Source organism: Lynx rufus, unplaced genomic scaffold, assembly GCF_022079265.1.
Source record: "Lynx rufus isolate CCGP_SWC_20201006 ecotype Redwood Valley unplaced genomic scaffold, mLynRuf1.p SCAF_12, whole genome shotgun sequence".
Taxonomy (NCBI): Eukaryota; Metazoa; Chordata; class Mammalia; order Carnivora; family Felidae; genus Lynx; species Lynx rufus.
In genome coordinates, this window is record NW_025814826.1 from 59,850,372 (window position 1) to 59,864,917 (window position 14,546).

At 49.3% G+C, this 14,546-nt stretch overlaps 1 protein-coding gene across 1 annotated transcript in view; it reads left to right on the plus strand.

Moving 5' to 3' along the window:
- TG (thyroglobulin) overlaps positions 1–14,546 on the plus strand; it is a 252,397-nt gene that overhangs the window by 79,968 nt on the left and 157,883 nt on the right. The window contains exons 28-32 of the mRNA XM_047074206.1: positions 3,455–3,520; positions 5,365–5,445; positions 10,346–10,483; positions 11,311–11,487; positions 13,079–13,190. Coding sequence (XP_046930162.1) covers positions 3,455–3,520; positions 5,365–5,445; positions 10,346–10,483; positions 11,311–11,487; positions 13,079–13,190 — 574 coding nt within the window. The remainder of the gene's footprint in view (positions 1–3,454; positions 3,521–5,364; positions 5,446–10,345; positions 10,484–11,310; positions 11,488–13,078; positions 13,191–14,546) is intronic.

The window sequence follows — 14,546 nt, forward strand, 5'->3', positions numbered from 1 at the left end:
CCTATTTTATGTTAGAATATTGCTTAGCAGAGAAGGGGAGGCATAACGTTTGCTTCCGTTCTGTGTTCCTCCTTGCAATCAACGACAGCTCTGCAGCAGGGATTATGCTCGGTGTGGGTGATACAAAGATGAAGAAGGCCCAGTTCCCAACCTCGGAAAGCTCTAGTACATTCAAGAACAATTACAGTCAAGTGTGAGCTTAAAGACAGAGGTGTTTGTTGAGTGCTGCGGAAATCCAGAGGAGGGGTACATAACCCAGCCAGGGGGGTTGTGGGGGCCTTCTAGAAGGAGGTGATGCAGATCCTGATTCTTAAAGGGTGAATGGAGGTTAACCAGGTGGCAGGGGACAGGAGTTGTAAGCAGAGAGGAGAAGCACACGCAGTGACGCGGGAGCCTGAAAGCACGTGTTAGGCGTAACTGGGAAGACGGGCACCTTGCAGACGCCGGGCGGCTGCTCACACTGTCAAGAACCTGATCGCAGGGAAGGGAATTCTGAAGTGTGTAGCAGCTCTTGCAAGACGGGAGGTAGGATTGCCTTTCGGGAAGGATACCTGGGTGCTGTGTGGCTCGGTCGGGGGTGGGGGTGGGAAGGAGTCAAGGGAACCAGTGAAAATCTAATCGTGTCAAAAGATGTGTTAAAACTGTGTGAAAGGGTGGTGGGTCCCTTGGCAGGGGCGGATCTGAGACTAGTTTAGGCAACAGGCTGGTTGGATGTGGAGACTGATGCAGGGGAGGAGGGTGGCTCCTAGAAGGTGAGCAGGAAGGAGGGGGCGCCATCGACCGATCTGGAAAGATGGAGGAGGTAAGTGCGGATATGGACATGGGGTGGGAGATGGGGCAGACAAGAGAGAGCGCAGAGCCATTCTTTTCATCCCCATGTTTCCTGCACACCCCTGTGGAGACCGGGCAATCATATCCGTAGTTAAAATGACCAAGGCATCATCACTTTCTCTGTGTGACTTACAGACACCTACGTGCCAATCTTAGATGTTGGTTGGGTGGTTTTCTGGATCGACCAAGGTGCTCAGTGTTCGTGTGCTGAATTTAACTGAATTCCACTGGATTGAGCTGTGTTGAAATGGGCAAAAACCGAGGATGAGATTAAGACTCGCCATATTTTCCAGGCTAGAAGTCACAGGGCTCCTTTGCCTCGAGATGAATAAAAAGTGGGTCAGAAGGTCCCATTCCCATCACAGCACAGTGCATTCTGGGCCCCCCAGTACAGTGTGAGATCTGTGTGCACCTGTGTGGAGCACCTGTTCTCCTCCGGGTGATGGAGGGCACCTGTGATTTTCCCTGCCACTCCATGAAGGCAGGACATACTCAGCACACATCGTCAAGATATTCTGGACCGCATGAGAGTCTCACCAACTCATCCAAGTCAGAAATGGGAACTGCCGAGTGGTGAAGAAATCCCTGAGAGATTGTTGCTCTTGGGAAGAAGCAGGGGTGTGGATGTGAACTAATACTTGTTGAAGGTCCCTGATCCAAATGCAAGTACCCCTCATGGTAAAGTACGTCATGAAGTGGTCCTTGGTTTTAGTCTTAGGTTTGAGAGCACTAACGCACCCTTCCGCTAAGATGCGTCTCCTGCTTTTACAGGATAAGTAAGAATCCTAATGGATGGCCTACGCTATTTTGAAAATTGTATTGACTTTATTTACTTATGTTATTGACATTTATGTTACCAAAAGCATATATTTGTATATCTATATTTACATCTTCCTTCCCTCCTTCTTTCTTCTCTCTCCCTTCTTTCTTTCTTTCGTTCTTTCGTTCTTTTGTTCTTTCGTTCTTTCTTTCTTTCTACTCTCCATCCTTTTGAAGAGTCAGTATGCCAAATATATTTAGTGTAAAAAGACTTAAGACACAAATTCTCTAATTTCTCTTGGGACAAAGTCCCCTAGTCTGACCTTCATCATAAGCAAATGTGATCAGGAAAGATGGCGGAAGCAGAACAGATCGAGCCCCTGCTCGGTGTTGGTGTTGGAGGGGTATACAGTGGCTCCTCTGTACTGTGTAGAGTGAATTTCACATTTTCAGAGATCCAAGTCTCTATCTTCCAGATATCATAGGTTTTAACTTGCCCAAAGTTTTATAAGTGACATCCACCCTCTGAAGAGGGCTTTGAGAGAATCATGAGTAGGTCTTCTAAGGAAACATGAAATCCCAATATTGGGTAGCGTGAGATGTTCTAGAATCGTTATTTATTCCCAGTTTAGCAGGAAAACCAAGTGGAAGTGCAGCTCAATATTTTTGACTCACCCCAGTGGCCCAGCATGGGGTGGCCACGCCCCATGGGAGGGGCAAGCATGGTAATTCTTGACTTTAATAGCTCAATTGAACTTCTTTAAACCTTCTTCAATAGCTTTAATTGAACTTCTTTAAACCTCCTTAAACACCTCTCTAAACACAAGAACCTTTACAGATGTTTGCCATTTTGGAGGGGCAGAATTCTAAAATATGTTATCCTCTCTTTGGTGAGGTGATTGAAAGCATGGGGTTTGGAGCCTAGAAAGTGGTGTTTGAATTCTGGCATTGACCTCTCTGGATTTTGACCTTCACCTGCAAATTAGGGGCAAAAAATGCCTACCTATGAGGTTTAAATGAAGCAATATCTGGAAAGTGCTCCTCATAGTGTTGGGCAAATGGCAATGATGCTTAATAATAATTGGCTATAATAATATGTCGTTCTTAATAATAGTGAACAAGACGTGATCACTTCTTCATGTCTCAGACTGTGAGCCAGGTGTTTCCTGCCATGTGTGGGGTTGTCTGCCTCAGAATCTGTACTTTCTGAGCTCTTTTCTTAGCCTCTCATAACACAGGGGGATTGGCAGGGTCTTAGGGCTGAGCGGAGGCAAGAGAGGCTGCCCTGACCATCAAGGAATGGTGTGGCAAAGCCGGTCTCATCCAGGGGTGATGCCGGAGGAGTGTCGTTTGGCAGAAAAGGACACTGAATAATATTAGTAATGAATTAAATAATGGCAGCTACCAACCATAGGGTGCACATCAAATGTTGAGGATACAGAAGAGACTTCACAGTATTCCCAGCCTCCCATCATCATCCCCATTTTCCCCCAAGGCCAGAGCCTCAGAGGACTGAAGTGACAGGGACGATGGACGCAGCCCCAGGGTCTCCGTGGACTGGGTTCTCTTTTGGCTAATCCCCGGTTCCTTCGGTAATATTCTGTCTCATGGTTTCCTGGCCTCTCCCCACGACCGTCTCTTTGATGCCCTGAGCCAGACACCTGGGGTCCGACCAGCTCTGGCTTTGTACCAGAGATCTGGAAGACCGCTCCACGAGGCTCTCTCTTTGAGTGCGCCTCGATGGGAAATAGAGTTCTCAGGCAAGAGGGGCCCGTGTGGGAGCGGTGGGTCAGCGTGGCCATGGCGGGTCCCCCGTGAGAACAAGCACATCGAAGCTCATGGAAATAAATATCTCCCTTTGCAGTTCCGGCAGCCCTGGAAGGAACTCAGGATGCCGTTACCAGCTTCCAGCAGGTTTATCTCTGGAAAGGTGAGCTGTGGATATGTGTTTGGGGGAGACGGAGCGGGACCCTGATTACGCGAGGCTGTCTGGCCCCACCTCTCATTCACAGGGCACTCTGCTCCCCAGAGAGACAACTGTAGAGATTTGCTTTCCAGGTGAGGGCTCTGTGTGGCATAGAAGGGTTCGGCCCTCATCAGATAAGATAGCAAACCTTAGAAAGAAAAATGGAAAGTGTGGAAGCCCCAGGGGGGATGGGGGAAGGAAGCGTGGCTTCCTGTGAGGTCACATTCGCTGCCCACAAGCTGCCCTTGCTACAGGATGGGAGCTCTGAGGCCCCAGCAGACTAGGGAGGCATTTCCCCAGGGGCCACGGCCACGGCCACGCTGAGGTCAGGGTGAGGGGACAGGACACGTGGTGGTGCCTTGACCCCTGTTTACAGGGAGTGCTTCTGGTAGTGCCCATTTGGCATCTCCTGACTGCTTCGTTTGCCTCCTCTGAGTTTACCCAACGTCGACCAAGTGCCTACTCAGAGCCCGGGACACGGGATGGTTCAAGACATCATGGAGGAGAGGAGTCTGAGTGAAGTAGGATGAGAGGGAGAGCTAAGGCACAGCTTTCACTGTGGGGGCTCCAGCCTCGGGCAGTGGACCCTTACAAGCCATGGCCATGGGGCTAGCGGGAGGGTGAGGACAGATCCCGCCCCTACATCACTTCCCTCCTCTTCCCTTGATCCCTCCTCACCCACGTCAGGTCCCCTTAGAGACAGGACTGTTTCTGTGCCCGCGAGCTGAGATGGTGGGAAAGAACACAGGGCATGGGGTAGAGTCCCCAGGTATGATTTCTGGTTCCGTTACCCACCACCTTGTGACCTGGTGCACATCAGTTATCCCCCCCCCCCCCCAAGCCCTGGCTTCTGGTGGGCAACATGGCGGTAAGAGCTCTCACCTTCCAGGGTCGTGTGAGCACAGCCAAGGTAGTTGCAGGTGAAGTGTGGGGAGCAGTGCCCCGTGCATCCATGCTGCTAACTCATGCCAGTGGTGGTGAGGACGGAGGTAGGGCAGAAGGAAGAATGAGGAAGAGGAAGGAAAGGAGGGTGTCCACCATAGTCTCGTTTTAAAGTGATTTAATGAGATTATACACTTCTGTCTCGGTCGTCCCTGTAAGGTGGCTATATAAGGGGGTGACATTTTATCCATTTTGCAGACAAGAAAAACAAAGCGTGGCGAGGGTCAGTGATGTGCCCCCGGGGATTGCTGGGGGTGGGACCCAGACTCTGGCTCCGAATTCAGTGCTTCCTCGTTACCTAAATTTTCTGATAAATAAGCAGCTAGCTGGTGAAGAATGAAGGAATTTCTCCCCGCTAGGACATTTGCAGCGCTGAGCAGAAGCACCCACAGGCTTGTCTAATGCCCTGTTCTCCCCATAGGCTCACTCTGCTTTCCTGGAAGACAGGTTCCCAACTTGAGGGTTTTACTTAATTTTTTCAAATTCGAACGCACCTACTTTCCACCTGCATATTCTGGGATAAGTCCTTTCATCTCTACACAGTTCCATTTTCCTTTTCTAGAGTAAAATGGGAATCTTCCTCCTTGCCTTCATGGGGTGTGTTAAAGACCAATATTTATGAACACATTTCGTTAGCTGTGCAAGTGTTAACCATTTCAAAAGCGAGGACAGTCACGGTTTTGTTATTGAGAGGTTGGCTGTTGTTCCCTAAATGGCCAAAGGGTACAGTCCTCTGCCCCTGGATTTGTCCCAGATCCTGTCTTAGGCACCTGGCTGTGGACCGTGAGGATTTTCCACATTGCCACGTTGTCGATCCCTTTTTCCGCCCCAACATAAGGACAGCAATACTTTCTTTTTACTCCTAGATTCTGACATGGGGTCTCGGTCTGAGTCTATGGGATGCAGAAGAGACACGGAACCAGGGCCAACGTCTCCAACAGAACCAGGTACCGGCCCCGAAACCTTTTATATACTTGGTGTGTGGCTGGAGTCAAGATGGCGAGGCCAAGGGTCTAGTCAGTGGATGGACTTATTAGCATCGCTCTGTTACGTAGCCATGGACTGCCCTCTTAGCTTTCAACCCCAGTTATTCATTCCACAAATATGGACAGCCATTCAGAGGCACCATTGGCACAGAAAGCAAAGTGAGAGCATGGCCAAGTCAACAGTGCTACTGGAAAACAAAACAACCCTCATCCCAAAACCGGCAACAATCGATTAAAGGGCAAGTTTCATCTGACTGTGGTCAGTGAGTGTGAGCAAAATGTACCTATTCTGGAATTGTGCAGTGAATGGGATTTCTAGAGAGTCTCTTGAGAAAGGGTCATTTTGTGCAGCGGACGATAGAAATCCATACATCAATAGGGACAGAATGTATGTGCGGTCTCAGACGCTATCCCTAGCTGTTGCAATTGTTGTTTCTTAGGTGGGGCTAAAATTCAGGGTGGAAACCAGAAGGAGGAAAGAGGGGAGGGGAAGGAGGAGGAGGAGGAGGAAGAGAAAGGACGGGAAGGGAAGGGAGAGGAGAGGCAGGTTAGTCTACCAGCACAGGGGAGACAGCATGGCCCAACGAAGGGAACACCACATTGCAAAGCAGATAGATTAGGGCTTGAGCCATTTTTTTTTTTTTTTTTTTTTTTGGCCACTTACCGCTAACTCCACGGCCATGGGTACTTTGCTCACCTGATAAGAGCCTTGATTCATCATGTGGAGAACGTACCTTGCTTTCCGCTAATCCCATCATAGATGACATGGCAGTTAAAGCCCCTGGCATATCTCCTGGTGCTTAACAGATGCCACCAAATTCATAGCCTCTTCCTCTACCCAGGGCTTTTGTCCAGATCCAATGAGATAATGTACAGAAACCACCAGCAATAGGGCTCATCCCATAGAAGTTAGGCAATTATGAGTTCATTCCATCCCTAAGAGTTGCAGGACCCAAGGGTGGAGCCCTGGTTTAAACTGCAGGTTCTCAGCTCCGGAGAGCAGGGTTCAAACCCCACCTCTGCCTCTATCTGCCTGTGCAACCCTCAGTCACCTTCCCTGAGCCTTGGTTTCCCCTTCAATAAATGAGAGAGGGAGCGGTACCCATAAGGTGGGGCAAGTGTGGGAATGGGAGCAAGTAACACTGAACTTGCAGTGGCGCAGAGCAGGTGCTCAAGAATTAGTGGCTGTTGTTAGGTGGTGGCAGTGATATCGGTGATAATGATCCAGCAAGAAGCCTGGCTCCTAGCAAGCCTTCCTCAAAGTTCTATCCTCAGGCCTCTCTGTTCCCGTAACTGCACATCAGACAGCAGATCCCAGTTCAGGATGGAAACTAGGGTCAGAGGACATATTCCTGTCCGATGCTGTTAGCAGCGATGTCTTCTGAACCTTCAGAGGTTTTCCAGTGGAGGCTTTAATTTTGCCAGCAGGGTGGTGGGAGTGGGGGGCGGGGGGGGGGCCTGTGCAGGAGGCCATCCCTCCTTTGATCTCATCAAGCTCCCTCTCAAGCATTTGGCCTCGTGTCTTCTGCACCATGGCCTAGACCTTCACCTTTCTGATCTTTGCCCCAGCGTATTGGCAAACGCGTTCTGCCCTTCAGAGCCTCCCAAACACGAGGCTGGTGTTCAAGTTTATCTGCTGCCGGCCATTGTGTTCTGGCTGAAGCAAGGGTGAGTTCAAAACTCACGAGGGAGGGAGGCAGAAGAGAGCAAATCCCCTTCCTGAGCCTCCTGGTGGCGGGCCCTGCACTTGGTATTTTGTGTGTATCTCTTCTCGCAAAACTTAGGACAATTCTGCCGACCGGTATCGTTGTTCCTGCTTTATCAGAGCGATATGAGACTCCGATGCCTCGGTATCCCCTGTCAAAAGCCAGTCCAGCCCGAAGCCAGGTTTCAGACTGTCACTCAGCTGCCTCCAAAGCCTGGGTTCTTCTAGATCACCGGCCACTCCTTGGCTCGGACGGTGTCTGCTCCGGGGCTGAGTCCTGGTGGCCCCCCGGCTAACTGAGCAGACGGGGTTTGGTTTGATTTGCAGAGCGAAATTTCTTATTTTCTTATTTTTTTAACTGAGCCAGTAATTTTAAATTGGGAGATTTTATATAAAAATTCAGATTCGAAGCTTCTTGGGAGAAAAACAGAGGAAAAAGCTCTGGCAATACAGGCTTCAAATTTCGGCCTGGCGACCGTCCCCCGAGCGGAGTTGAGCTGCCCCTGCCATCAGGGGCATGGCTCTCCCGTTTGCTGCAGTCCCCGCCTTGCGCTGGGTGCTCGTACTGGCCCCTGCCGGTCCTGGGCCGCTTGTGTTAGCTGATTCCCCAGCCTTCGTGGTGCCGCGGGGGTCCTCGGGGTAATGAACAGGTGAATGACTTTGGGGCAATTCTGGACGTTTTGTAAAATCCATCATTATACACTGTGTAAGACCACATCTCTAAAACTATCACATGGCTCCCACAGGAAGGACCCATTCCACCCCCCCCATCCCCACCTCGTGCCACCAGAAAGGGAGCTGGGCCCCTGCCCAAGACCTTGGAGGGATCCAGGCTGAATAGACCCAGCTCAGCTCGGTTTTCCCTTTCTGACTGATTACATTCCTGGGCTGAGGAAGATAACACCCCTGCAGGAGGGGCCCCTTTGATCTGCCCCTCTGCAGCCCGGCCAGTGCCATTTCCGTGGCTTGTTTACCTGGCCTGTGTCCCCAAGAATGGCCTCCCCGATTCAAAGCACAGGGAGCACTTGTCCCCTTTCTGCTCCAGTGTTACTTCAGTGAGTCTGAGTGTTTGGGACACACACAGGGAAACCAGCAAGAGCAACCTCCTGTCCGGCAAGGCCCGTACCGGCCTCCTTGCCTCCCGGGGGAGTGCGAACAAGAAGGCAAGGAATTCTTCCGAATAATGCCGTGTAAACCAAGTACAAACTGAGTGGGCTACGTATTCATTCTACCGTCCACCAGACATTTTTTGAGCACAAGTGCCGTGCCCTCAGACATTCGCAGGCTAGCGAGGATTGCCCCCGTGCCAGCCATGGCATGACAGCGTGGCAAAGGCTACAATGGGGACAGGTGTCGAGTGTGGTGGGGATGCGGGGGTAGGAGGATGCTAAGCGGCCTGAAGGGGTCAGAAAGGCTTCTCAGAGGAGCCTGGAAGGATCCGCCAGGCATTTCCAGCCTCTGTGCAAAGGCTCTGAGGGCAAAGTGATCGAAGGGACTTCAACTTTGTCCTCAGACCTCGTGTGTTCTTTTTTTTTTCTTTCTTCCTCTGCTGTCTTAACAAGTGATATCACGGGGCAGGCATGCAAACTGCCCATTGTACAGTAAGAGAGCTTTGTTTTCTAAAAAATGTTTATTCATTTTTGAGAGAGAAACAGAGAGACAGAGTGTGAGCGAGGGAGGGGCAGAGAGAGAGGGAGACACAGGATCCGAAGCAGGCTCCAGGTTCTGAGCTGTCAGCCCAGAGCACAATGGGAGGCTCGAACCCACAAACTGTGAGATCATGACCTGAGCTGAAGTCGGACGCTTAGCTGATGGAGCCACCCAGGCACCCCATTTTTTAAGAGAGCTTTTTTTTTTTTTTGCCCATTGTACAATAATATTAAGTTCAAGAACCCAGAAGGCTGGGGAGGCACAGAGAAGGGCAACATTGTCTCTGGAGTCTCTGCCAGGGCTAAACTTCTGGCCTTGGCAGATGTGAGTAAAGATGTCATCTCCGTTGGTGGTTTTCGTTGGTGAGAAAGTTCAGTCTTCATGAGCCTCCTCTATGGAGCATGGAAAGTGGGCCTCTGGAAGGATGCTCAAGTCCAAGGCAAATGGGGGTCCATATGGATGTGATGCCAGATCCCTGGGCTAAGGGACATTGTAAATGGGCCCCACCTCATCCCCATGAACTGCTTCATGCCCCCAGGTAAGCGCCTATGCAAAGTCAGACCTCTCGTGAAAGGAACATCAGGCCCCTCAGCACTGGGGAGCCTCTTTAGAGTGCTACAACACATCAGGGCAGGAGGGAACAGCATTGGTCCTTGAAGCACAGGAGGACTAGGTAGGTGAGGAAGAGGGGTGAGCACAGTCAACAGTCCTGGGGCAGCAAGCCATGTGACTGTGCTCCTGGAGCATGAGTCGAGGCAACTGCAGATAAAGCTTAAAACGCAAGTAGAGCCTGGACCAAGAAGAAGGCTGCACTTCTGTCCCGTGGGCGGCAGGGCACCCAGAAAGATCCCGAAGCCAGCGATCATGGTGAGGATACGAGGAACGACTAAGGGTTAGCAAAGCTGCAGCTTGCGGTGTGGGGCCGGGCAGAGCTGTCTTCACAAATGTAGGCTGCCATCTGGGAGAGAGACAGCACTTCTGCGTGGCTTCAAAAGACAGGAGCATCAGTGGCTCAAAGTGACAGACCATTTGGACTCCACAAGTCCCCAGTGGTGGAGTGGCCTGCTATGGTCAGCACGGATGCGTCACACAGGGCTGCAGGGGCACCGGCCAGAAATACCATGGGGAAAAGTCCTGCCTTGGGTGCAAAGTTGAACCAGATGGCTCCCAAGGTGTCTTCCAAACTAAGATTCTAAGATCTTGCAACTCTATAATTTTAGGACTTTCTGAAAGCTTCTGACCCCTTCCTGCCTGGCTAGACTCCCAGCCCTATTGCCTCCAGACCTGTTCTGGCTTCACACAGACTAAAAAAAATGTGTGTGTGTGTGTGTGTGTGTGTGTGTGTGTTGTGTGTGAGAGAGAGAGAGACAGAGACAGAGACAGAGACACAGAGGGAGAGAGGAGGGGAGAGAGAGAAAGAGAGAGAGAGAGAGAGAGAGAGAGAGAGAGAGAGAGACTCACTGTGGAGATAAAGCAAAGGAAGTTGACCCTCTCCTTCTTTTTCAGATTTGACAACAGAACTTTTCTTCCCCGTGGACCTTAACCAGGTCATTGTCAATGGAAGCCTGTCCCTGCCCAACCAGCAACACTGGCTTTTCAAACACCTGTTTTCCCCTCAGCAGGCAAACCTGTGGTGCCTGTCTCGTAAGTGTCCTTAGAACACATCCTTCCTCTTCTGGATCCTCTGGTCAGGCAACACAGACCTAGTTTTACGACTCTTGAGAAATAGATAGGATGAGACTCAATGGCATAACTCAGGAATCACTTCAGTGTTAGTACCAGGGGTGATACAAAAGAAAGACAGGACATAACCCATCGATTCAAGAAGCTTATAGTAGAGATAATCCCTACTCTACTCCCAGAACCTATCATCCATCCATCCATCCGCCCACCCGTCCACCCATCCTTTACCCAATAGGCATGTGCTATGTTTAGCATGTGCTATGTTCTAAGCCTTGCATTTGACCTTGGGGATGAGAAAACAAAAGAAGATGAATAAACTATAATCCATCCTTGTGAAAAAACTGTATGATCTCACATATACCAGTGGGAGAGTCTGACATGGGAGTGGAACAGGGGAGATCATTCACAGAGTTCACAAAAGTTTTATAGTCCCATGGCCTCAGGTCTGAAGATCCCAACTGCCTCTGAGATGGTCCTGGGTAAAGATCCAGTGGAATTTTGCACTCTCTTCCCCTGTATTTCTGAGTTCACAGCTCACTCTTCACCTTCTTAGATTCTGCTTTCATTCAGAGTCACATGGACTCCCTGTTTGGTGCACAATCCTCTCCCCAGCTAGCAGAACTCTAGTATTTTCTCTTGGGCCTTTCAGAATGGATATTCTCAACGGTCCTGGGCCTCTGTCCTCCAAGGAAGAATCTCTTCCCGGCATTTCTTCCCAGTAGATCCTGTAGAGGTTACTTTCCCTCAGGCCTCCCAAGGACCGAAACCCACTGTTCTCTTGCCTGCAGGCTGTATCCAGGAGCCCTCTTTCTGTCAGCTGGCGGAGATAACAGACAGTACACCCTTGTACTTCACCTGCACCCTCTACCCAGAGGCCCAAGTGTGTGACGATGTCATGGAGCCCAATCCCAAAGGCTGCAGACTATTCCTGCCCCACCAGCCAAAGACCCTGTTCCGGAAGAAAGGTGGGTGCTTTGTGGGATTTGCGCAAACGGCATTTCCAGTGGGCTACTGGCTCCTTGGTTTTAGAAATATCCACATTAACTGATTCTTCTTTTTGAAATTAAGGTTACTCACGCTCCTTGTAACAATGCGACACCATTTAGAAACGCATCAAGTTGACCATAGAGAATAATCCTGTTCTGCAATCGTACTCCTTAGAGAAAGCCACCATTAATGCACCTATCAGTTCAAATTCCATTCGGCTATCTGTTACGGAAAATCCCAACAGTGGCTTTCACAAGATAGAAGTTGATTTTTCTCTCTGAGGACATTAATGCCACTTTTTTTTTTTTTTTTTTTTTTTTTTTTTTATGGAGTGTTTTTCCCCTGCACAGTCTCCATTTCTTCTGGGATATTATCATGCTTTGTTTACTGTTCTATCTGTGCTGGAGTTCTTTCTCAGATATCTGGTGACCCTCGGTTTTACATTCAAATGTAAGAGAGGGGCCCAGAAACTGATTGGGAAGCTCAGAGTGTGTGGTGAGAGCTCGCTGCCCATGTCTGAAAACCGTGGCTAAGTTACTGGTGCTAAACACAAAATTTAGCCATGCTCATCCAGGCATCTGACACAATCCTACAGGTTTCCCTGTAGGATAATCTAGCTGGGCCACCCTTTGGGGGGATCCCTCAGGTCTTTATTTATGGGTCCTTCCCATGAAGGAATCTTGTAACACCTGGCCTGAGGCCATGAGCCTGACTGCTGTTGGTTCGGATGCCAAATAAGGTTGGAAGATGAGAGTCTCAATCGTCACCATGTAGGTGGATCTGAAAGAATCCCCTAGTTTCAGTGTGGGATTCCCACCACAAACGCCACCTGGTGCATCGAAGAGATCCCCTCTTTTTTGTTCTTTTCGGAGAATAAGCCTTCTATCTTCTGCAGTGGGGAGAAGGCACTTGTCTCCCGTGCAGAAGCGGGGAAGCCGTCCGGAGACCTAACTGCTTCTTCTAGAGATTTCCGGCCTGTCCTGGTTTAGGCCACCTTTGTCCCAGTGATGTCAATACTTAAACTTTTGGGGATTCCAGAAGGTGTATAGGGTATCTTGTTCTTCCCACAGCTCTGTGTGCTCTCTAGCTTCCAGAATTGTTCCTGTATCCCTTCTCCTATTCTTTGCAAGTTTTTTTTTAATGTTTATTTTTGAGAGAGAAAGAGAGACAGCAACAGAGCACAAGTCGGGGTGGGGGGCAGAGAGAGAGGGAGACACAGAATCCGAAGCAGGCTCCAGGCTCCGAGGCATCAGCACAGAGCCCAATGCAGGGCTCGAACTCACGAACCGCAAGATCATGACCTGAGCGGAAGTCGGACGCTCAGCTGACTGAGCCACCCGGGCGCCCCATCCTATTCTCTTTATTCTTGTGTGTGTGAGCCTTTACAAGAATCCCCTTACTGTCATTTTAGTGAGATTTGTGATAAGAACAGAGAGTAAGCATGTGAGTTTAATATGCCATCTTTAATTGGAAACTCTCGATCTGTTGTGTCTACCCTAATCTTCATATTTCATAGATACAACAAATCTCTCTCTAAATAATATATAATTTCTTTCTTCCCCTGTGTAGTTATACTGAGAGATAAAGTGAAGAACTTTTATACTCGCCTGCCGTTCCAAAAACTGACGGGGATTTCCATTAGAAACAAAGTGCCCATGTCCGAAAAATCCATTTCCAATGGGTAAGCTACTTCTGTCCTCTCAAACCTTTATTGTTAAGACTTTTCTGCTTCCATAAGAAGGTGACTTAATATCAACTAAAGGCACATACATAAGAAACTGTAAAACCCAACGCAAAGAGTGGAAAGGTAATGAGGAGGTGACCATATCTAAAAACCGTGGCTGAGTTACTGATACCAAACACAAAATTTAGCCATGTTCATCCAGGCATCTGACACAAAAGGGAGACACTGACCCGTGTCTTATCAATGAACAGATATTATCAAGTGTTGTGATAAACTTGATCGGCAAAGTCTCACTATGCCGTGTGCAAAATCTGGAGAGAAGCTCATAAGCTTATCAGGAATTTTAATTTGTTTGATACATTATTTTTAAAAGTATGTTATTATATATTTAGGTAGTTAGCTGTTATTTAGTTGTTTTACTTGAAGGTGATGTTTCTCTCAATCTAGTCTTTGATCCCACCCATCAGAATCACCAAGAGGATGTTTTGCAAACTACATTCCTGGGTCCTTTCCTGGACCTACTGAATCAGCATTTCCTGGGATGGGGCTCAAGAATCTGAATTTTAAGTAAAATTCTCCTCCTGGTGATTCTTTTCTACTTTAGAATTCGAGAGTCATTGGCCTATGAACTGTTGGTTTATGAAGTGTTGCTGATTTATGAAACTGTGTCATGTTGCTGGTGGTTGAGATCCGCTTTTGAAGGGGCGCCCGGGGGGCTCAGTCGGTTAAGCGTCCAACTTCAGCTCAGGTTGTGATCTCACGGTGTGTGAGTTCAAGCCCCTCATCGGGCTCTCTGCTATCAGCACAGAGCCCACTTTGGATCCTCTGTCCCCCTCTCTCTGCCCCTCCCTCCCACACTCTCTCAAAAATAAATGAACACTTAAAAAAATTGTTTTTAATGTTCATTTATTTTTGAGAGAGAGACAGAGCATGAGTGAGTGGGGGAGGGGCAGAGAGAGGGAGACACAGGATCGGAAGCAGCCTCCAGGCTCCGAGCTGTCAACACAGAGCCCGATGCGGGGCTCGAAGCCACGAACCTCGAGATCATGACCTGAGCCAAAGATGGGCGCTCAACCAACTGAGCCACCCAAGCGCTCCTAAATGAACATTAAAAAAAAAAAATCTGCTTTTGAAAATGGACTTAAAAGGATGATATGGGGTAGGCTGTCTTGAGATCTGGCAGGGCACTGCTTGCAATGCTGGGGCAGGGTCAGAGAGAGAGGGTTGGAACCAGAGATAGACGCCATACTGGTGCTGGGGACTCAGAGAAGGATGGTTTGATGGGGAGGCTGGAGCTCAGCACTGGGCTTCCAAGAGAGGAAAACACAGTGGCGGGTGGGCAGGTGGGCAGGA